At 42.1% G+C, this 25,388-nt stretch overlaps 1 protein-coding gene across 4 annotated transcripts in view; it reads left to right on the top strand.

The window, feature by feature from the left end:
- The window catches only part of TERT (telomerase reverse transcriptase), a 196,190-nt gene that overhangs the window by 74,615 nt on the left and 96,187 nt on the right, over positions 1-25,388 (top strand). For all 4 annotated transcript variants that reach the window (XR_011314016.1, XM_069730358.1, XM_069730357.1 and 1 more), the window contains exons 6-8: positions 2,400-2,561; positions 6,119-6,214; positions 18,930-19,015. Coding sequence is in view for 3 of the 4 variants with exons in the window: in XM_069730358.1 (XP_069586459.1) it covers positions 2,400-2,561; positions 6,119-6,214; positions 18,930-19,015 (344 nt within the window). In the remaining variant the exon portion in view is untranslated. The remainder of the gene's footprint in view (positions 1-2,399; positions 2,562-6,118; positions 6,215-18,929; positions 19,016-25,388) is intronic.

Genomic DNA, 25,388 nt, shown 5'->3' with positions numbered 1-25,388 from the left:
AATCTCTTCCTGACAAAAGAACTTATGTACACCTTATGTCTGATGCAGGTGTATGGAATAGGCTGGCGTAGCTAATCCCGCTCCATGCAGGAGGATGGGTGCCAGCTGTTATACAGCTGGCTTCTGCCTCTAACAGAAATGACCAGAGCTACCTCCGATTGTTGCTGTTTAACCATTTTAATTCCATTGTGAGACTTTGACAACATGACTTAAATGGTTTGGGTGTCACTTCATGCCCTATAACCCTCAGTTTCTTCCCAAACAATGCAATCACGGGGGGGCGAAGGGATGTCCTGGCCTACTGAAGGCCCTTGTCTCCTCCATGTAAGTGGCTCATATGTCATGGAACTTCATAGGATGAGATGCAGGAAAGAAATATATCTTGGTACCGTGTTAGCCAGTGGATAGAAAAATATTTAGAATTGAGTGTCCTCAGTGGTTGATACCTTTTAATGGCTAACTGAAAAGATGGTAACAAATTGCAAGCTTTCGAGACTACACAGGTCTCTTCATCAGGCAAAGACTAACACAAATGCTGAAGAATCACATATTTATGCACAACATAGTATAGGAAAAAAAAAAAAAGAGGGGGAAAAAAACCATGGATAAGCCAGGTGACATGAAGCAGAATTACCATGGGTGATAAACAGTTACCTCCATAAATATTGGGCCAATTCTTAGATAAGGATTGTTTTATTGTCCTGTGATTAGGGTCTCTGTTGTAATGACCCTTCATATAATTAGGTACACCACATTAGAAGTGAGGCAGCTGAAAGTACCTGGGATCTTGGACTACAAGATCCCAGGTACTTTCAGCTGCATCACTTCTAATGTGGTGTACCTAATTATATGTACTAAATGTCCAACTGGGGGTCTGTATGTGGGGGAGACAGGGCAGAAGCTTAGAACAAGAATGAACTCCCATCGCCATACAATAAGAGAAAAAAGAATGGATCTACCGGTGGCAATACATTTCTGTCTCCCAAATCATAACATTATGGACATGAAATTACTTGTATTGAAAGGAAACTTCAAATCGCAGAAAGACAGGAGAGTCTGGGAATATAAACTGATGACGACCTTTGACACTCTTAATGCAGGAATGAATGTGTCACATGGATTTATGTCTTTTTACATCAACTAAGGAACTTGCCCCTCATACCATGAAGGGTCATTACAACAGAGACCCTAATCACAGGACAATAAAACAATCCTTATCTAAGAATTGGCCCAATATTTATGGACGTAACTGTTTATCACCCATGGTAATTCTGCTTCATGTCACCTGGCTTATCCATGGTTTTTTTTTCCCCTCTTTTTTTTTCCTATACTATGTTGTGCATAAATATGTGATTCTTCAGCATTTGTTTTAGTCTTTGCCTGATGAAGAGACCTGTGTAGTCTCGAAAGCTTGCAATTTGCTACCATCTTTTCAGTTAGCCATTAAAAGGTATCAGCCACTGAGGACTCTCAATTCTAAATATTTTTCTAGGATGAGATGGTAATTTAATTGTATTCTGCAGTACTTCAAAGTATTAGTTTATAGTACAAGCTATCAAACTTCAGCAGATTTTAGTCCCCTAGGTGACTAAAAAAATGTTTAAAATTAGTTGAAACGCTTTTTAAAAATGTGGAGTTACAATCAAGCAAAATCTAAAAATATTCCGTCTTTACAGTCAGCCGTAATAAACATGTCTCTCAAAAACTGTGGTCAAAATGCCATATGTATCAACGAAAAAGACAGCCCAGTATACAAAAAGCAACCTCTCATAGGGTATGTGCACACGTAGGTGGGGTGCCTGCGGTTTTTTCCACACCTGTTTTTGTAAATCCGCAGGTAAACCGCACTGCGGATTACCTGCGTAATTACCGCAGATTTTATGCGGTTTTTGTGCGGATTCCACCTGCGGTTTCACACTTGCGGATTCCTATTATGGAGCAGGTGTAAACTGCAGCGGAATCCGCACAAAGAATTGACATGCTGCAGAATAAACAATGCAGCGTTTTTTTTCGCAGCATGTGTACTGCGTATTTTGTTTTCCATAGGTTTACATAGTTCTGTAAACTCATGGAAAACAGCTACAGATCCGCAACAAACTCCACAACGTGTGCATATACCCTTGCAGTTCCCTCAGTGATTAAAATAAAAAAGTTATAGTTCTTAGAAGAAGGGAAAGAAAAACATGAAAATGTCTCAGATGTTAAGGGGTTAATGCCAGCAGAGAGGTTTTTCCAGCTAGCTGAATTTTGGAGACTTTTAATCTAATGTTATATTCACATTGAGTTGCCCTAATAAGCTGTGCTAGAACTTTTTTGTGTAGTGAGCTGTTTTATTTGTTGTTTTTTTGTTTCTTGGCTCTTGTTATAAAGGAGAACTGTTAATAGTGTTTTGTTTGTAGACTGATATAAAGGAAGCGTACGACACAATTCCTCACTCCAAACTTGCTGAAGTAATCGCACAAGTAATTAATACAGATAATGAAGAGGTTTATTGCATACGACGCTACGCCATTGTCTGGATGGATTCACAAGGCCGGATTAGGAAAACTTTTAAAAGACATGTAAGAATTGTTTCATCAAAGATCATAGAACATGCTTTTATATGTGAAAAAGAATTTGTCCGCTCACCAAACTGGGCATTCAGAGACCGGAGCTGCGGGATACTTTGCACCAATCTAGTCAAAACTGGGATACAAGGGAACCACGAAAAAGAAGGATCCAACATTAAAAATACAGTCCTGGGAGAGCAAAACATAACGTTGTATCAAAAAGATTCAAATCAACTTTAAATGTAAAAACTGATGATGTTGGCCACTGAAACAAACAAGTATCAGACCACTACATGTACCTTTTACTTACGTCACCGTTTTTTTCTCTATTTGGAGCTTTTAAGCTTTTTGATTAAATGTTAAGGATAACTTATCTAGGACTGTATCTTTAATGATGCATTTTCCTTGTCCACTGAGCTTTGGGTTTATGTGTCTTAAATCTGTTTTTTTCACCAGTAGAATTGGTAGGGTCCCATTGCTTGATCTCAAGAATGCAAGAGGGCACAAGACATGCCCTGCTAATCGCTACCACTTTACCCGGGACTGTGTAATCCTTGTAGAGCTTTAATGGTACTGAGTTTTAATTCACGATTCATAGCACAGGTGAGAAGGGGAACAGACTGTAGTCTCTTTCTGAGAAGCCATGGTGTCCCAATAATAGGATCTCCTCTAAACAACTGATATCATACTTGACCCCTTAATGCCAGAGCCTGTTTTCACCTTCATGACCAGGCCAATTTTCTTCAATTCTGACCAGTGATACTTTATGAGGTAATAACTCTGGAACACTTCAACGGATCCTGAGATTTGTTTTTTTTCGTAACATATTGTAATTCATAATAGTGGTAAAATATGTGGATATAACTTGCATTTATTTCTGAAAATATCAGAAATTTGTGAAAATGTAGCAATTTTCAAACTCTTTATGTCCTTAAATCAGTTATGTCACAAAAGTTCATAAATAATATTTCCCACATGCCTACTTTACATCACAATTTTTGAAACATATATATTGTTTTTTATTATGAAGCTAGAAGGGTTAAAAGTTGATAAGCATACCACCTGAAAGATATTGCCAACACTTTTGCGGATTATTACTTCAACCTTTATAATCTGAATTCTGATCCAACAACTCCCTTTGGACTTTGCCTGGCCTCTGTTCAGCATTGTCTTTCTTTTCAGAGGTGCACAAAACTCTGGCGGAGCATGCTTTTATGCACACCTATAAGATTTATACCGCCGGATCACAGGTCAGATCTCATCCCCAGGTGCATCCATTTGCTTCATTATAGGGAATCTTCCGCCGGGGATTCCATCTGAATCATGTTTTTCAGAGATTTACATGGAATCCCTGGGGTAAGCGGTCAGCGCAGAGTGCAAGATAAATGTGAGCCGAGCCTTACTGCGATCTTTGGGAGGCAGAATGAACAAATCAACAGCATATGAAGAATTGGTTGTATTTATTTTTTACACTCCTCGTGCGATATAAATTATTATGTGACTTTATTCTTTACGTCAGTGCGATTTACAGTAATACCAGATTTATATCATTTTTTCAGTTTGACTGCTGTCACACACTAAAAGATGCTTTTTGTAGCAAAAACAAGTTTTTGCATCACCACATTTTGAGAGCTATAATTTTTTCCATATTTCAGCTGACAATCATGTGAGGACTTGTCTTTTTGTGGGACGAGTTGATGTTTTTATTGGCACAATTTTGGACGCATGACATTTTTTGATCGCTTTCTAGTCAGATTTTTGGGAGGCAAAATGAACAATTCAGCAATTCAGGAACTTTTTTTTGCTGTTCCACGTGTGGTAAAATTGATAAAGCAGCTTTATTTTCGTGTCAGCACTATTACAGTGATACAACATTTATATATCATTTTGTTTCGCTGCTTTTACACAATAAAAACTGTTTTTTAGAAGAAAAAAAAGTCTTCATCACTTTATTATGAGCGCTGTAACTTTTATATTTTTCCACTGATGGAGCTGTATGGCGGCTTGTTTTTTGACAAGATGACGTTTTCATCAGTACCATTTTTATTTCCATTTGACTTTTTGATTGTGTTTTATTCCACTTTTTGTTTGGCAGTATGATGACAAATCGTTTTTGGGGACTACCTTTTTGTAAAAAAAAAAAAAATGTAGTGTGCAGTGAAGGGTTTAACTAGACCAGTTTTACAGGTGGGGTCGGTATGGACGCCATGATACCAAATGTGTACTTTTTTGTTTGAACATAAATATACGGTACCTATTTAGTGGTATAATATTTTTTGCTTTTTTAATTACTTTATTTTGTTTTTCTTTTTTTATAGTATTAAAACATATTTTTACTTTACTTAGACCCTATATGGGACTTAAATTTTTATTTTTCTCATCACTAATCTCATGCATTGCTATACATATGTATTGAATTGCATGAGACCTGTCAGTTTTACACTCCAGCTGCCATGACAATGCTCGGATCCCCTGTGATGTGATCACGTCGGAGAGGTGTGAGTGAAGCAGCGCTCTTCTACCTCCTATCTCCGTGTGAGTGCTGTGAGACCTCCGACCGTAGAGAAACGTTGGCGCTGCACGGAGCCCAGCAAATGCTGACATTTATCTACAGTGGGCGGTCAGGAAGTGGTTAAAGAGGACCTTTCACCAAGTTTTTCATGTTGAACTGGACACACAATATAATCGTGGCGGCAGGGCAGAATAAAATATATATTTTTTAATTTTGCCTCTCCATTGCGGAGATATTAGCAGTCGAAGTGTTTGGCACCTTATGAGTTAACTTTTGGTAAGTCTATGGGTTATCAGATAGTTTTCACTGGGGGTGTGTTCTTCTTTCTGTTAAGGTCCTGAGTGGGATGTAGATCAACTACTCTGTGGCACATACATGCTCTAAATGCTAATTATCACCTCCTACAGGCTCTGATATTAATTCCATAGGGAATCCTGACCCGACAGGTTCCATTCAAATGAAGCAAACATGAGACAGGATAGGTGTCAGTTTACTGAAAATAAATAAATGTTATTGTTACTGATTTTTATCCCTTGTTTTTGCTTTTTGAATGTTTTTATTAAAATTGTCAATATAATGTGACAGAGAACAATATAGGAGGAAGAATGGGTTGATTGTAAATTTATATATAATTTTTTTTTTTCCTCTTTTACCTTTTACTGTACCGCTGAAAAAATGCAGGATGTTTGTATCCCAAGACTTATAGCCCAAATACCTAACTACCCTAAAAATCTAACTAGTCTGTTTCTGGGCATGCTTTGTGCATTTCAGACAGTCTAAACCAGGGCAGACATATTCAAGGTGACTAAGTTAACAAAATTTAAAAAAAAACAACAAAGAAATAACTTTTTGCCCAATCCCAATATAAGTTTCCTAATTTGCTAAGTCACATTTATCAAGCAGTGGCTGATGGGGTTTAGGCATAAACGATGTCACAAAAAGTTTCTGCCTTTACAATACGTCTAAAACGTCCCAAATGTATTAAGTGAAATGCACTTTTAAATAAATGTTCTGCAACTTGCAATTTATTCCTACATTGTTTTTGTTCTTTTTATAGGTTTCGAACTTGGTTGATTTTTTGCCAAATATGAAATGCTTTTTAACACATTTTCAAGAAGACAATTTGGTTCAAAACGCCATCTTTGTGGAACAGGTATAATTTGTAGGATGTGACTGAACAACTAGCCAGAATCCTTTGATCATTCTGTTCATAGAAAAGCTTTTGCTACAATGACAAGAACCATTTGTTACACAAATTACAGATCTGTATTGTTTTATTTAATGATGGAGAATTAAAATCCAGACAGGACATCACTATGTAAGTCTGCTTACTTTTTTCATAGTCAGGTGGTGTGGCCTTGGTTGTGGCAAAGTATGGCAGTATTTCTGGTAAATGTTGGGGCAGTATGCAGCACTGTCAACTCAGAGTCTTTCCATTTTGGTGGAGTCGGTTTAAAATGGAGCTACTCCGACTCCCAAAATATATATTGTAAATTGGGTTCAGTAGTTCAATGCAGTATGTGCTGTAAAGGTTTTCATAATAGTTTGGGAAAGTTATGAAATGTCCTATAAATGTTTGTTCTTTTCCTGATCTAAGTATTTCAGCTTTTAGGTGAAATAAATCTGTGCTACATGTTATGTATACAAAAAAATGACAAAACCATATTGAGGCAAGCATGTTCAGATAACTTTGTCACAATGTAGATGTAGAGTAGCAGACATGCATAACGGACTAATAACGAGACCAACTGCCAACAATATGAACACCCAAGAAAACGAACACGCAGCCATATAGTCCCATAAATCACACTAAAACCTATATGAACAGGTACAAAAGATGCAAACAGGGGAATAAATATGTGCTACGGTGGCCCAATGAAATGGACTGGATCACCCAAAATACCGAAATCCTGCCATAGCAACGTATCAGGCCACATATAATGTATGTCTATTCCTATACAAAAGATATTGGGCAAATGCCCCAGCCATGATAACAGTGATGGTGTAAAGCATCCAGCGTTAATGCATACCTAATGGGCGCAGGAATGATGGGTGACCAGGTCCGACCCCGACGCCTGTCCTGATGAAGGAGCATCGTGCTCTGAAATGCGCGTCGGAGTCGGACCTGGTCACCCATCAGGATTTCGGTATTTTGGGTGATCCAGTCCGTTTCATTGGGCCACTGTAGCCCATATTTATTCTCCTGTTTGCATCTTTTGTACCTGTTCATATAGGTTTTAGTGTGATTTAATAAAGTTTATATATTTTATGGGACTATATGGCTGCGTGTTCGTTTTCTTGGGTGTTCATGTTATGTATATACTCAGTAGTGAGGCAGTGCTGTGGGGTTGGTCAGAGTCAGGGAAATTGAGGAGTCTGAGTTGGAGGTTTGGCTTACTGACTCCACAGTCCTGGTGGTATTTTTCCTTTTTATTTTTCTCCCCATTGAGAAAATGGGAAGATGGTTGGATGGATCCTGGTATGTATTGTCCTCTCATCCCTATCCTGGTCTGCATGGCTCCTCATCTTTATCCTGGTCTGCGTGGCTCCTCATCCCTATCCTAGTGTGCATGGCCCACTCATCCGTATCCTGGTGTGCATGGCTCCTCCTCCCTATCCTTGTATGCATGGCCCCTTCATCCCCATCCTTGTATGCATGTCCATCTCATCACTATCCTTGTATGCATGGCCCTCTCATCCCTATCCTGGTATGCATGACTCCTAATCCCTATCCTTTTATGTATGGCCCCCATCAGAAAAGCATTAAAAAAAAACCATCCTACTTACTGTCCCTGCGCTCTCTCGCAGCATCTTGTTCCGGTGACAGCAGCTGCAGCGGCCGGTCCCTGCTACTTAAGGGAATAAATATTCACTGCACTTCGCGCCTATGGGAGTGGAGGGAGGTGAATATTCATTTCTCTTAAGTAGCGGGCACCCATGATTGGTCAACCTCTGCAGCTGACACTGTGTGCGCTATTACAGAGAAATGAATATTTACTGCCGGCGCAGTGAATATCCATTTCTCTTTAGCAGCGGGCACAGGAGTTAGCCACAGCAGCCGGCTCCTGCCTCCTGAGACCCGCTGCTCCGCCGCTGCCACTCTCCCTCCATCTTTTGGGACAATGACTCGAGTATAAGCTGAGATGGGGCGTTTTCAGCACACAAAAAAAGTGTTGAAAAATTGGATTTATACTTGAGTATATACTGTATGTGTATGGAGATATATATATATATATATATATATATATATAATATTTAGTACATCTTTTTCATGGGACAACACTGAAGACATGATATTGATACAACATAATGTAGTCAGTGTACAGCTTGTATAACAGTGTATTTTCATGCACTGCCTTAACGCTCTTGGGCATTGAGTTCACCAGAGCTTCACACGATGCCACTGGAATCCTATTCCACTCCTCCATGATGACTTCACAGAGCTGGTGGATGTTAGAGACCTTGTGCACCTCCACCTTCAATTTGATGATGCTCCACAGATGCTCAATAAGGTTTAGGTCTTTAGACATGCTTGGCCAGTCCAGCACATTTACCCTCAGTTTCTTGAACAAGGCAGTGGTCGTCTTGGAGGTGTGTTTTGAGTCACTATCATGTTGGAATACTTCACTGTGGCCCAATTTCCAAAAGGAGGGGATCATACTCTGCTTCAGTATATCACAGTACATGTTGGCATTCATGGTTCCCTCAATGAACTGTAGTTCCCCAGAGCTGGCAGCACTCATGCAAACCCCAAACTAGGACACTCCCACCACCATGTTTGACTGTAGGCAAGTCACAGTTGTCTTTGTACTCCCCACCTGGTTGACACCACACACGCTTGACACCGTCTGAACCAAATAAGTTTATCTTGGTCTCATCTGACTACAGGACATGGTTCTAGTAATCCATGTCCTTAGTTTGCTTGTCTTCAGCAAACTGTTTGCTAGCTTTCTTTTCCATCATCTTTAGAAGAGGCTTCCTTCTAAGACAACAGCTATGCAGACTAATTTAATGCAGTGTTGCTAAAATTGTGCTTGGGTTCTGCAGCAACTTATCGAGCCATATTCACTAAAGTTTGAGAATTCGCTGTAAAAAGGCTAGTCAAAAGAAGAAGTAGGACAGGAAATAGTCGTCATCTTCCACTTTATATGTTTCACACTGTAGATGTTCATAGGAAATTTCAGTCCCATTTATTTAACACTTTGGAGCCTTTTCATCTGCTGATGATTGTGATCATTGAGTGTGAAGGTATTATAGGAAAGTTCAGAAGTTAACAAATGATCCACAAAGTTATGAATGTTAGGCTTTTTCATACTTAACGTATGAAAAATCAGACCTAGTCTCCCTGCCAAGAGTCGCACAAGTGTAATGCGAGTGTCATGCGAGTACAATCCGATTTTTTACAGCTAGCATCCGATGTACATCTGAATGCAGTGCGATTGCTACCCAATTGCAATGCGATTTTACATACAGCAATTCTGTCATTTACACATCATTTTCAAAGGAAATATTCGTCAAAACACACACACACACAGTACAGACCAAAAGTTTGGACACACCTTCTCATTTAAAGATTTTTCTGTATTTTCATGACTATGAAAATTGTAAATTCACACTGAAGGCATCAAAACTATGAATTAACACATGTGAAATTATATACTTAGCAAAAAAGTGTGAAACAACTGAAAATATGTCTTATATTCTAGGTTGTTCAAAGTAGCCACCTTTTGCTTTGATGACTGCTTTGCACACTCTTGGCATTCAAAAAAAATAAAGGGAACACTAAAATCCCATATCATAAATATCACTGGATGAAATATTCCAGTTGTAAATCTTTATTCATTACATAGTGGAATGTGTTGAGACCAATAAAACCTAAGAATGATCAATGTAAATCACAACTAATATCCCACGGAGGTCTGGAGTTGGAATGATGCTCAAAGTCAAAGTGGAAAATGAAGTTACAGGCGGATCCAACTTCAGTGGAAATACCTCAAGACAAGGAAATGATGCTCAGTAGTGTATGTGGCCTCCACGTGCCTGTGTGATCTCCCTACAATGCTTGGGCATGCTCCTGATGGTGTCCTGAGGGATCTTCTCCCAGACCTGGACTAAAGCATCCTCCAACGCCTGGACAGTCCGTGGTGCAACGTGACGTTGGTGGATGGTGCGAGACATAATGTCCCAGATATGTTCAATCGGATTCAGGTCTGGGGAATGGGCGCGCTAGTCCATCTTGCAGGACCTGCTGACACACTCTAGCCACATGAGGTCTAGCATTAGCCTACATTAGGAGGAACCCAGGGCCAACCGCACCAGCATATGGTCTCACATCTAATTGACAATAATTTCCATCTATTGTCTATTCCATTTGCACAACAGCATGTGAAATTGATTGTCAAACAGTGTTGTTTCCTAAATGGACAGTTTGATTTTACAGCCATCTTACCGCTTTGAAGAAATGGGAATACATCCAACCTGTGGTTACAGTTCGCACGGAAAACAAATTGGGACAATTCCACACATGTTTTTGTTTCTCCAGCGATCAGTCCAATGGTAGAGTAAAATATACCTTTCATTTATCCATTAAAAAGTTCCAGGTTTCTTCAGTAACAATATTGCGTACATTCAATCCCTTATGGACCATAAGGGATTGAATGTATGCAATATTGTTACTGAAGAAATCTGGAACTTTTTAATGGATAAATAAAAGGTACCGTATATACTCGAGTATAAGCCGAGATTTTCAGCCCATTTTTGGGGGCTGAAAGTCCCCCTCTCGGCTTATACTCGAGTCATACCCGGGGGTCGGCAGGGGTGGGGGTGCGGGGGCTGTCTAATTATACTCACCTGCTCCTGGCGCGGTCCCTGCACGTCCCTGCTTCTTCCAGCGCTGCAGCTTCTTCCTGTACTGAGCGGTCACGTGGTACCACTCATTACAGTAATGAATATGCGGCTCCACCTCCCATAGAGGTGGAGCCGCGTATTCATTACTGTAATGAGCGGTAACTGTGACCACTCAATACAGGAAGAAGATGCAGCACCGGGAGAAGCAGGGACTGCACCGTGCCATGAGCAGGTGAGTATAACGTGGAGGGGAGCGCTGCGCGATATTCACCTGTCCTCTTTCCGGTGCGGCTCCGTCTTAGGCGTCCTCTAGCTCAGGGGTCCCCAACTCCAGTCCTCAAGGCCCACCAACAGGTCATGTTTTCAGGATTTCCTTAGTCTTGCCCAGGTAATAATTGCATCACCTGTGCAATGCAAAGGAAATCCTGAAAACATGACCTGTTGGTGGGCCTTGAGGACTGGAGTTGGGGACCTCTGCTCTAGCTGTGACGCTCAGGTCAGAGGGCGCGGTGACGTGGTCAGTGCACGCCCTCTGCCTGAACGTCAGTGCTGAAGACGGAGCCGCACCAGAACGAGGAGCAGGTGACTATTGAAAGTGCCGGGGGCCTGAGCAACGGAGAGGCGAGTATGTGATTTTTATAATTTTTTTTTATTGCAGCCACAGCATATGGGGCAAGTGGCTGTATGGAGCATCTTATGGGGCCATAACGTTTGTGCAGCATTATAAGGGGCTAGTGTCTGTATCGAGTATCTTATGGGGCCATAACGTTTGTGCAGCATTATATAGAGCAAGTGACTGTATGGAGTATCTTATGGGGCCATAACATTTGTGCAGCACTGTATGGGGCAAATATCTCTATGGAGCATCTTATGGGGCTCTTATTACCCTTTATGCAGGATTATATGGGGCATATTTTAATATGGAGCATCTAATGGGACCCATCAAACTTTATTGAGCATTATATGGGGCTCCTGATTCAATATGGATATTCAAAAACACTTAACCTACTGATGTCTCAATTAATTTTACTTTTATTGGTATTTATTTTCATTTTTGAAATTTACCAGTAGCTGCTGCATTTTCCACCCTAGGCTTATACTCGAGTCATTAAGTTTTCCCAGTTTTTTTGTGGCAAAGTTAGGGGGGTCGGCTTATACTCGGGTCGGCTTATACTCAAGTATATACGGATATATTTTACTCTACCATTGGACTGATCGCTGGAGAAACAATACGTTTATATATATATATATATATATATATATATATATATATATATATATATATATATGTTCAGTGTTCCCTCTATTTTTTTGAAATAGGTTACAGTACAGACCAAAAGTTTGGACACACCTTCTCATTAAAAGATTTTTCTATATTTTCTTGACTATGAAAATTGTACATTCAACAAAAAGGTGTGACACAACTGAAATTATGTCTTATATTCTAGGTTCTTCAAAGTAGCCCCCTTTTGCTTTGATGACTGCTTTGCACACTCTTGGCATTCTCTTGATGAGCTTCAAGAGGTAGTCACCGGGAATGGTTTTCACTTCACAGGTGTGCCCTGTCAGGTTTATTAAGTGGGATTTCTTGCCTTATTAATGGTGTTGGGACCATCAGTTGTGTTGTGCAGAAGTCTGGTGGATACACAGCTGATAGTCCTACTGAATAGACTGTTAGAATTTGTGTTATGGCAAGAAAAAAGCAGCTAAGCAAAGAAAAATGAGTGGTCATCATTACTTTAATAAATGAAGGTCAGTCAGTCAAAAAAATTGGGAAAACTTTGAAAGTGTCCCCAAGTGCAGTGGCAAAAACCATCAAGCTCTACAATAAAACTGGTTCACATGAGGACCGCCCCAGGAAAGGAAGACCAAGAGTCACCTCTGCTTCTGAGGATAAGTTTATCCGAGTCACCTGCCTCAGAAATCGCAGATTAACAGCAGCTCAGATTAGAGACCAGGTCAATGCCACACAAAGTTCTAGCAGCAGACACATCTCTACAACAACTGTTAAGAGGAGACTTTGTGCAGCAGGCCTTCGTGGTAAAATAGCTGCTAGGAAACCACTGCTAAGGACAGGCAACAAGCAGAAGAGACTTGCTTGGGCTAAAGAACACAAGGAATAGACATTAGACCAGTGGAAATCTGTGCTTTGGTCTGATGAGTCCAAATTTGAGATCTTTGGTTCCAACCACCGTGTCTTTGTGTGACGCAGAAAAGGTGAACGGATGGACTCTACATGCCTGGTTCCCACCATGAAGTATGGCGGAGGAGGTGTGATGGTGTGGGGGTGCTTTGCTGGTGACACTGTTGGGGATTTATTCAAAATTGAATTCATACTGAACCAGCCTGACTACCACAGCATCTTGCAGCGGCATCCGGTTTGCATTTAGTTGGACCATCATTTATTTTTCAACAGGACAATGACCCCAAACACACCTCCAGGCTGTGTAAGGGCTATTTGACCAAGAAGGAGAGTGATGGGGTGCTACACCAGGCCTCCACAGTAACCAGACCTGAACCCAATCGAGATGGTTTGGGGTGCGCTGGACCGCAGAGTGAAGGCAAAAGGGCCCACAAGTGCTAAGCATCTCTGGGAACTCCTTCAAGGTTGTTGGAAGACCATTCCCGGTGACTACCTCTTGAAGCTCATCAAGAGAATGCCAAGAGTGTGCAAAGCAGTCATCAAAGCAAAAGGTGGCTACTTTCAAGAACTTAGAATATAAGACATAATTTCAGTTGTTTCACACTTTTTTGTTAAATATATAATTCCACATGTGCTAATTCATAGTTTTGATGCCTTCAGTGTGAATGTACAATTTTCATAGTCATGAAAATCATGAAAATAAATGAGAAGGTGTGTCCAAACTTTTGGTCTGTGCTGTATGTATGTATATATGTGTGTATATGTATATGTATATATATACAGTGGGGCAAAAAAGTATTTAGTCAGTCAGCAATAGTGCAAGTTCCACCACTTAAAAAGATGAGAGGCGTCTGTAATTTACATCATAGGTAGACCTCAACTATGGGAGACAAACTGAGGAAAAAAAATCCAGAAAATCACATTGTCTGTTTTTTAATCATTTTTTTTGCATATTATGGTGGAAAATAAGTATTTGGTCAGAAACAAACAATCAAGATTTCTGGCTCTCACAGACCTGTAACTTCTTCTTTAAGAGTCTCCTCTTTCCTCCACTCATTACCTGTAGTAATGGCACCTGTTTAAACTTGTTATCAGTATAAAAAGACACCTGTGCACACCCTCAAACAGTCTGACTCCAAACTCCACTATGGTGAAGACCAAAGAGCTGTCAAAGGACACCAGAAACAAAATTGTAGCCCTGCACCAGGCTGGGAAGACTGAATCTGCAATAGCCAACCAGCTTGGAGTGAAGAAATCAACAGTGGGAGCAATAATTAGAAAATGGAAGACATACAAGACCACTGATAATCTCCTTTGATCTTGGGCTCCACGCAAAATCCCACCCCGTGGGGTTAGAATGATCACAAGAACGGTGAGCAAAAATCCCAGAACCACGCGGGGGGACCTAGTGAATGAACTGCAGAGAGCTGGGACCAATGTAACAAGGCCTACCATAAGTAACACACTACGCCACCATGGACTCAGATCCTGCAGTGCCAGACGTGTCCCACTGCTTAAGCCAGTACATGTCCGGGCCCGTCTGAAGTTTGCTAGAGAGCATTTGGATGATCCAGAGGAGTTTTGGGAGAATGTCCTATGGTCTGATGAAACCAAACTGGAACTGTTTGGTAGAAACACAACTTGTCGTGTTTGGAGGAAAAAGAATACTGAGTTGCATCCATCAAACACCATACCTACTGTAAAGCATGGTGGTGGAAACATCATGCTTTGGGGCTGTTTCTCTGCAAAGGGGCCAGTACGACTGATCCGGGTACATGAAAGAATGAATGGGGCCATGTATCGTGAGATTTTGAGTGCAAACCTCCTTCCATCAGCAAGGGCATTGAAGATGAAACGTGGATGGGTCTTTCAACATGACAATGATCCAAAGCACACCGCCAGGGCAGCGAAGGAGTGGCTTCGTAAGAAGCATTTCAAGGTCCTGGAGTGGCCTAGCCAGTCTCCAGATCTCAACCCTATAGAAAACCTTTGGAGGGAGTTGAAAGTCCGTATTGCCAAGCGAAAAGCCAAAAACATCACTGCTCTAGAGGAGATCTGCATGGAGGAATGGGCCAACATACCAACAACAGTGTGTGGCAACCTTGTGAAGACTTACAGAAAACGTTTGACCTCTGTCATTGCCAACAAAGGATATATTACAAAGTATTGAGATGAAATTTTGTTTCTGACCAAATACTTATTTTCCACCATAATATGCAAATAAAATGTTAAAAAAACAGACAATGTGATTTTCTGGATTTTTTTTTCTCAGTTTGTCTCCCATAGTTGAGGTCTACCTATGATGTAAATTACAGACGCCTCTCATCTTTTTAAGTGGTGGAACTTGCACTATTGCTGACTGACTAAATACTTTTTTGCCCCACTGTATATATATATATATATATATATATATATATATATATATATATATATATATATATATATACACACTAGATGGTGGCCCAATTCTAACGCATCGGGTATTCTAGAATATGTATTTATGTATGTATATAGCAGCCACATAGTATATAGCACAGGCCACATAGTATATATAGTGTATAGTACCCCTTAGACAATTATATATATAAATATATATGTGTGTGTGTGTGTGTGTGTGTTAGATGGGTAGAAAAGAGCCGGCAATACATGTGACGCCTACAGTATAATCACAGCGTGACAGGTTAGGATAGAATAGATATATACAGTACACATAGGAAAAAAAATATGTATATATATATCTCATAGATAGAAGAATAGCCGGTAATTCTTCTGCCGGGTTCTCTAAAATCACTAGTAAATACTAATGTTTATAGCCTGGAAAGTGGGTAATACCCATGGAGCTTCCCAGGCTATTAATATCAGCTCACTGCTGTATAATTAGCCCTTACTGGCTATTAAAATGGGGGACTGCCAAAAAAATTGCGTGGGGCCCCCTATCTACTATATAATTGTCTACGGGTCGCTTCCGTCTGTCTGTCTGTTCTTCTGTCACAGATATTCATTGGTCGCGGCCTCTGTCATGGAAATCCAAGTCGCTGATTGGTCGCGGCAAAACAGCCACGACCAATCAGCGACGGGCATGGTCCGGCGGCAACATGGCTGCTCCTTCCTCCCCGCAGTCAGTGCCCCTCCATACTCCCCTCCGGTCAGCGCTCACACAGGGTTAATGGCAGCGTTAACCGACCACGAAAGCACTCGGTTAACGCTGCTATTAACCCTGTGTGACCAACGTTTTACTATTGATGCTGCCTATGCGGCATCAATAGTAAAGAGATCTAATGTTAAAATAATAAAAAAAATTAAAAAATCGTTATATACTCACCGTCCGTCAGCCCCTCGGATCCACAACAGGCCTTTCCCGCTCGCGACGCTCCGGTAACCGGTCCATGCTGCGATCTCACGAGATGATGACATAGCGGTCTCGCGACACCGCTACGTCATCATCTCACGAGACCGCAATGCACTCTTCAGACCGGAGCGCGCGAGGACTCAGCGTCTGTAACTGCTTCGCTTGGATCCAGGGGCTCTGAAGGTGAGTATATAACTATTTTTTATTTTAATTCTTTTTTTTAACAGGGATATGATGCCCACATTGTTATATACTACACGGGCTGGGCAATATACTACGTGACTGGGCAATATACTACGTGACTGGGCAATATACTACATGGGCTGTGCTTTATACTAAGTGGGCTGTGCAATATACTACGTGACTGGGCAACATACTACGTCACTGGGCAATATACTATGTTACTGGGCAATATACTACGTGGCTGGGCAATATACTACGTAGCTGGGCAATAGTATGCAACTGGGCAAAATACTACGTGGCTGGGCAATATACTACGTGACTGGGCAATATACTACATGGCTGGGCAATATACTACGTGGCTGGGCAATATGCTACGTTACTGGGCAATATACTACGTAGCTGGGCAATAGAGTACGTAACTGGGCAATATACTACGTGGCTGGGCAATATACTACATACTACGTGACTGGGCAATATACTACCTCACTGGGCAATATACGTAGCTGGCCAATATACTACGTCAATGGGAAATATACAGTACTACGTGACTAGGCAATATACTACGTAGCTGGGCAATATACTACATGCATAACACACTGCGGGGCTGGGATTCCCAAGGTGGGTGGCTGCACTGGCGCAGTCTGCAAGTCTGGCTGTGACGTCAGACGGCCAGAGCTCACTGCGCCTGCACAAGACAGTACTACACAGCGCAGGCACCGGATTTCATGCGAAAACAGCGCGGAGGGGATGGCGCTGGCGTCCCTGAAGATTTGAGTGACGGCAGTGTGGCATTTCAAGCATGGGAGTGAGGACCTGAATCCCTGGCTAAAGACAGGGCCGCGCTTAGTAACCCAATGTTTACCCTGGTTACCAGTGTAAATGTAAAAAAAACAAACACTTCATACTTACATTCCAGTGTCTGTCGCGTCCCTCGGCGTTCTGCTTCCCTGCACTGTCAGCGCCGGCCAGCCGTAAAGCAGATTACAGCGGTGACGTCACAGCTGTGCTCTGCTTTACGGCCGGCCGGCGCTCACAGTCAGTGCAGGAAAGCACAGAGACGGGGGACAGATACCGGAATGTAAGTATGGAAACAGGAACACATGGGCTACTTGCACAGTGAACAAGTCTGTATGATCATGTTCACACACCACCAAGAAACCTGAAGACACAAAAGAGAATAGTAAAACCAAAAACACTCAGTTTGAAAAAATGTTGCAGTAATCCGCAAGTGCTAGAAAAAGATGTATTTGGTTGATACGTTTTTTGCAAAAAATGTATACTAAGCTGCTCTACCAATCTTCACGGTATACCCTTATCAGAGCAGTCCTAACTAATGTATGCAATCCCTATCTGATGTATTTAAAAACCTGATCATCTGTATATAACCTGTGTGAACAGGGTTCAGAGAGGAAAAATCCATGTGTGCATACAGGGTAGAACAGCTTACCCTGTTTTTTACATCTTTTACTAGCACTTGCGGATTACTGCAACATTTTTTCAAACTGAGTGTTTTTGGTTTTACTATTCTCTTTTGTGTTTTCGGAATGTAAGTATGTAGTGTTTGTTTTTTTTTACATTAGCACTGGTAACCAGGGTAAACATCGGGTTACTAAGCGCGGCCCTGCGCTTAGTAACCCAATGTTTACCCTGGTTACCAGGGGACTTCGCATAGTTGGTCGCTGGAGAGCTGTCTGTGTGACAGCTCTCCAGCGACGCTGCAGCGATCGGGATCGTTGTCTACATCGCTGCAGCGTCGCTAAATGTGACGGTACCTTTAGATTTCAGGGACACCCTATCAGCTGCCTTCAACGCTATCTCTTAGTGCCGATTGTTGCACTGGTAATCTGGCATCTAACAAAAGCCCCAGTTTTTGTGTCGTACGCTGTCTGGTGATAATGGAGTGTATTTAGCATTATAAATGCCATCAGAAGTTTTTTGTGTCGGGTCAGTTGAGCCATTCGAAGATTACCCAATTTCTCTTAAATGTTGTACTGGCCCATATAAAAAAAAACCTGGAGGACACAACCTAAGTTAGTGAAAATGTGTGCTATTGAACTAAAAGGGAAAAACAATGACAGAAACATTTTCCCTTCTTCCCCATTATTAGTAAAAAAATGTTTTCAAATTGTTTGAAAAGCCAGATGAGAAGAAAAAATGCTTTCACATTGTGTGTATAGTAAATAAATCAGAATGGCGCCTGGTCATTATTAGGCAACATTGGTCTGGTCTTCAATTGGTTAAAGATGAAAAAATGTTCGCTATGATGGTCAGTAATCGTTGAATGTGCAGTACTGTCAGTTCCACTTTGCTTATTGATAACCTATTCCCACAATTCTTTATTTGTAGAGCCTTTATTTGAATGAAAATTCGAGCAAACTGCTATCCTTCTTACAACAAATAATCTTCAATCATATTCTGAGAATTAATGACCGGTAAGTGTGATGTGCTGCTTACCTCTATATCTTTATACAATTGTGCTCAAAAGTTTACATACCCTGGCAGAATTTTTGCTTTCTTGGCCTTTTTTCAGAGAATATGAATAACACCAAAACGTTTTCTCTACTCATGGTTAGTGGTTGGGTGAAGCCTTTTATTGGTCAAACTACTGTGTTTTCTCTTTTTAAATCATAATGTCAACCCAAAACCCAAAAAAGTGACCCTGATCAAAAGTGAACATACCCTGTTGATTTTGGCTTGATAACATGCACAGAAGTTGACACAAATGGGTTTGAATGGATACTAAAGGTAACATCCTCACCTGTGACCTGTTTGCTTGTAATCAGTGTGTGTGCATAAAAGCTGAGTGAATTTCTGGGATCCAGACAGACTCTTGCATGTTTCATCCAGCCACTGACGTTTCTTCATTGTGAGTCATGGGGAAAGCAAAATAATTATCAACGAATCTACGTGAAAAGGTGATTAAACTGTATAAAATATGAAAGGGATACAAAAAGATATGCAAGGAATTGATAATGCCTGTCAGCAGCGTTCAAACTGTGATTAACAAATGGAAAATCAGGGGCTCTGTAAAAACAAAACCACGGTCAGGTAGACCAACAGAAATGTCATCCATAACTGCTAGGAAAATTGTTTGGGATGTAAAACCCACAAACAACAGCAGCTGAAATACAGGACTCTCTGAAAACGAGCAGTGTGGCTGTTTCAAGATGCACAATAATGAGGCACTTGAAAAAAAAAATGGGCTGCATGGTCGATTCGCCAGAAGAAAGCCATTACTGCTCAAATACCTCAAAGTATCTCGCCTACAATGCACATAACAGCCAGAGACAAGCCTCAACTTCTACAATAAGGTCATTTAGGGTGATCAGACTAAAATTGAACTTTTTGCCCACAACCATAACTGTTAAATTTGGAGACCGGTCAGCAAGGCCTATGATGAAAGGAACACCATTCCTACTGTAAAGCACAGAGGTGGATCACTGATATTTTTGCGATGTGTGAGCTACAAAGGCACAGAAAGCTTGGTCAAAGTTGAAGGAAAGATAAATGCAGCATGCTATCAGCAAATACTGGAGGCAAATTTGCACTCATCAGCCCGGGAGCTGCGCATGGGCCGTACTTGGATGTTCCAACATGACAACGATCCAAAACACAAGGCCAAGTCGACCTGTCATTGGCTAGAGCAGAACCAAGTGACAGTTCTGGAGTGGCCATCTCAATCCCCTGACCTCAATATCATTGAGCCTTTCCGGGGAGATCTCAAGCACACAGTTCATGTTAGACATCCCAGGAATTTACAGGAACTGGAGGCGTTTTGCAATAAAGAGTGGGCAGCTTTACCATCTGAGAAAATAAAGAACTTCATCCACAACCAGCACAAAAGACTTCAAGCTGTCATTGATGTTAGGGGACAATACACGGTATTAAGAAATGGGGTATGTGAACTTTTGATCAGTGTCATTTTGATGTTTTGGGTTGTCATTATGATTTAAAAAGAGCAAAATCACAGTAGTTTGACAATAAATGGCTTCACGCAACCACTAATCATGAGTGGAGAAAAAGTTTTGGTGTTATCATTCATATTCTCTGAAAAAAGGCCAAGAAAGCAAAAATTCTGCCGGGGTATGTAAACTTTTGAGCACAACTGTACTTATCTTGGAATTACTTATGATACAATTTAGGCTACTTTCACACTAGCGTCGGAATCTCCCCGTCGCAATGCGTCGGGCAGAGATTCCGACGCTAGCGTTTGACGCACTGCACAACAGGTGCAGCGGATGCATTTCTCCGGCGCATCCGCTGCCCCATTGTGAGGTGCGGGGAGGTGGGGGTGGAGTTCCGGCCGCGCATGCGCGGTCGGAAAAAGCGGTCCGTCAGGAGCAAAAAACGTTACATGTAACGTTTTTTGCTCCCGGCGGTCCGCCACAACACGGCGCAACCGTCGCACGACGGTTGCGACGTGTGGCAAAGCGTCGCAATGTGTTGCTAATGTTAATCTATGGGGCAAAAACGCATCCTGCAAACAACTTTGCAGGATGCGTTTTTTGCCATAAACGACGCATTGCGACGTCTGGCAAAAAACGCCAGTGTGAAAGTAGCCTAAGGCTCTCTCAGACCACAACCCAAAGTGCATAAGGTAATATGGTTTCCTTGGGTGGTTTTCCTCCCAAAGATGATGGGTAAAGTACAAAATATATTGGAACCAAATATCAGGTCTAGAAATGGAAATGGTTTTTCTCTCTACTTGACATGATGGTAAATTTGAGCTGTAGCTTAACCTGTAGGTCACTGACATAACTCGTAGGAACTATGGTAGTTTTCTTGTGGTGACATGTACAGGTTGTAACATAACTAGCCAGCATTGGGTGTGGATTATTTTACATTTGGGTCTCTGCTTCCCTCTTACTTTGTGACTTTTGGCAAACCTTCATCCCAATTCTACTGCATGGAGATAATCTACTATATAATTGTCTAAGGGTCACTTCCGTCTGTCTGTCCTTCTGTCACGGATGTTCATTGGTCGCCGCCTCTGTCTGTCATAGAAATCCAAGTCGCTGATTGGTCACGGCAAAACAGCCACGACCAATCAGCGATGGGCACAGTCCGGCAGCAACATGGCCGCTCCTTCCTCCCCGCAGTCAGTGCCCCTCCATACTCCCCTCCGGTCAGCGCTCACACAGGGTTAATGGCAGCGTTAACCGACCGCGCTCTGCCGCGGTGTAACCCACTCGGTTAACGCTGCTATTAACCCTGTGTGACCAACGTTTTACTATTGATGCTGCCTATGAGTCATCAATAGTAAAAAGATCTAATGTTAAAAATAATAAAAAAAAATAAAAAATCGTTATATACTCACCGTCCGTCGGCCCCTCGGATCCACAACAGGCCTTTCTCGCTCGCAACGCTCCGGTAAGCGGTCCATGCTGCGATCTCGCGAGATGATGACGTAGCGGTCTCGCGACACCGCTACGTCATCATCTCGCGAGACCGCAATGCACTCTTCAGACCGGAGCGCGCGAGGACTCAGCGTCGGTAACCGCTTTGCTTGGATCCGGGGGCTCCGGAAGGTGAGTATATAACTATTTTTTATTCTTTTTTTTAACAGGGATATGATGCCCACATTGTCATATACTACGTGGGCTGGGCAATATACTACTTGGGATGTGCAACGTGACTGGGCAATATACTACATCACTGGGCAATATACTACATGGGCTGTGCTTTATACTACTTGGGCTGTGCAATATACTATGTGGCTGGGCAATATACTACATGACTGGGCAATATACTACGTGGCTGGGCAATATACTACATGACTGGGCAATATACTACGTGGCTGGGCAATATACTACGTCACTGGGCAATATACTACGTTACTGGGCAATATACTACGTGGCTGGGCAATATAGTACGTAGCTGGGCAATATAGTACGTAACTGGGCAATATACTATGTGGCTGGGCAATATACTACGTAGCTGGGCAATATACTACTTTACTGGGCAAAATACTACGTGTCTGGGCAATATAGTACGTAGCTGGGCAATATAGTACGTAACTGGGCAATATAGTACGTAACTGGGCAATATACTACGTGGCTGGGCAATATAGTATGTAGCTGGGCAATATAGTACGTAACTGGGCAATATACTACGTGGCTGGGCAATATACTACGTAGCTGGGCAATATAGTACGTAACTGGGCAATATACTACGTGGCTGGGCAATAGGCTACGTGACTGGGCAATATACTACGTGGCTGGGCAATATACTACGTGGCTGGACAATATACTACATACTACGTGACTGGGCAATATACTACGCGGTTGGGCAATATACTACCTCACTGGGCAATATACTACGTCACTGGGCAATATACTACGTAACTGGGCAATATACTACGTGGCTGGGCAATATACTACGTGGCTGGGCAATATACTACGTGGCTGGGCAATATACTACGTGGCTGGGCAATATACTACATACTACGTGACTGGCCAATATACTACGTCACTGGGCAATATACTACGTGGCTGGGCAATAATACTACTTGGCTGGGCAATAATACTACTTGACTGGGCAATATACTACGTGGCTGTGGTATATACTACGTGGACATCACGGGGCCACCATCTAGTAAATGTGTAAATACGGACAATACACTTTAGTTTCCCTACAGGATACTATGAATACCATTTTGAGTGGGAAAATAAAATGAAACACTTAATTATAAAAAGTTGTAATAAACCTTGGACATGGCCCTGCGCTTGATCTGTTTTCAGTAGTGAAATCATTGGTATTTTTTAATATGACTGGGCGCAGGGCCATGTCCAAGGTTTATTACAACTTTTTATAATTAAGTGTTTTATTTTCTCGAGGCCGAGTAAAGGAGGCAGAGTGTATCTGTCAGGCTGACTAGCAGTAAGCCAGAGCAATGTGCATTGTGCTCAGACTGGAGGCACAGACCGCAGCATTAGCAGCACAAAATCTCTTATAGACCCTTCCACAATAAACTGCAGCCATGCTGAGCACCTCCTAATCTGTCAGGAGCTCTGGGCAACCATGCACATGGTCAGGTTTGCTGCTAGCCTGACAGACAAGATTATCTCTTAGATAAAATGTGAAACTGTGCACTTGACCCGATCCCATCCCACTTCATCCCAAACCTCACCACAATCTTCATCCCAACCCTAACCCATCACTTCAACCTATCACTAACAACTGGTGTTTCCTCCTCAAGCTTTAAACATGCCTCAATCACACACATCCTCAAAAAGCCCTCTCTTGACCCATCCTCTGTATCTAGCTGTCACCCTATATCACTTCTCCCCTAAGCCTCAAAACTACTGGAACAACATGTCCATCTTGAACTGTCCAAACACCTCTCTTCTTTCTCCCTCTTCGACCGCTTACTATCTGGCTTCCGGTCACACCACTCCACTGAAACTGCCCTAACTAAAGTCACCAATGACCTATTAACCACCAAGGCCAAGCGACACTACTCTGTCCTCCTCCTGGACCTGTCCTCTGCCTTTGACACAGTGGACCATTCCTTATTATTACAGATCATCTCATCCATTGGCATCACAGACGTGGCCCTATCCTGGATCTCATCATACCTAACAGACCGGACATTCAGCGTCGCCCACTCGCACACCACCTTTTCACCTCGCCCTCTATCTGTCGGAGTCCCGAAAGGTTCAGTCCTAGGGTCCCTGCTCTTCTCCATTTACACCTTCGGCCTGGGACAACTCATAGAATCTCATGGCTTTCAGTATCATCTCTATGCTGATGACACACAGATCTACATCTCTGGACCAGATACCACCAAACTACTAACCAGAATCCCATAATGTCTGTCTGCTATTTCATCCTTCTTCTCTGATAGATTTCTAAAACTTAATATGGACAAAACGGAATTCATCATCTTTCCCCCATCTCACTTGACTCCACCAACAGACCTATCCATTATAGTAAATGGCTGCCCACTCTCCCCAGTCCCACAAGCTCGCTGACTCTGTGTAATCCTTGACACTGACCTCTCCTTCAAACCACATATGCAAGCCCTTTCCACTTCCTGCCAACTTCAAATCAAAAATATTTCCCGAATCCGTACATTCCTCAACCAAGAATCTGCAAAAACCCTAGTCCGTGCCCTCATCATCTCCCGCCCTAAATACTGCAACCTCCTGCTCTGTGGCCTCCCCTCTAACACTCTCGCACCCCTCCAATCTATTCTAAACTCTGCTGCCTGACTAATACACCTGTCCCCCCCGCTATTCCCCAGCCTCTCCCCTCTGTCAATCCCTGCACTGGCTCCCCATTACCCAGAGACTCCAGTTCAAAACCCTAACCATGGCATACAAAGCCATCCACAACCTGTCTCCTACATACATCTGTGACATTGTCTCCCGGTACTTACCTGCATGCATCCTACGATCTTCACAAGATCTCCTTCTCTACTCCCCTCTTATCTCTTCTTCCCACTACCAAATCCAAGACTTCTCCTGTGCTTCCCCCATACTCTGGAACTCTCTACCCCGACACATCAGACTCTCGCCTACTGTGGAAACCTTCAAAAGAACCTGAAGACCTACTTCTTCCGAGAAGCCTACAACCTGCAGTAACCACCGATAGACCAAACCTCTGAACAACCAGCTCTACCATCTCCTACTGTATTCTCACGCTTCCCTTGTAGATTGTGAGCCCTCGCGGACAGGGTCCCCTCTCTCCTCCTGTACCAGTCGTGACTTGTATTGATTTAAGATTATTGTGCTTGTTTTTTATCTATACTCCTCCTCACATGTAAAGCACTATGGAATAAATGGCGTTATCTACTGTATATAT

This window comes from Ranitomeya imitator, chromosome 6 (assembly GCF_032444005.1).
Source record: "Ranitomeya imitator isolate aRanImi1 chromosome 6, aRanImi1.pri, whole genome shotgun sequence".
In the NCBI taxonomy this organism is placed as follows: Eukaryota; Metazoa; Chordata; class Amphibia; order Anura; family Dendrobatidae; genus Ranitomeya; species Ranitomeya imitator.
Note: the sequence above shows the minus strand (reverse complement) of the source record. Positions and strands in the feature narration are given on the sequence as shown.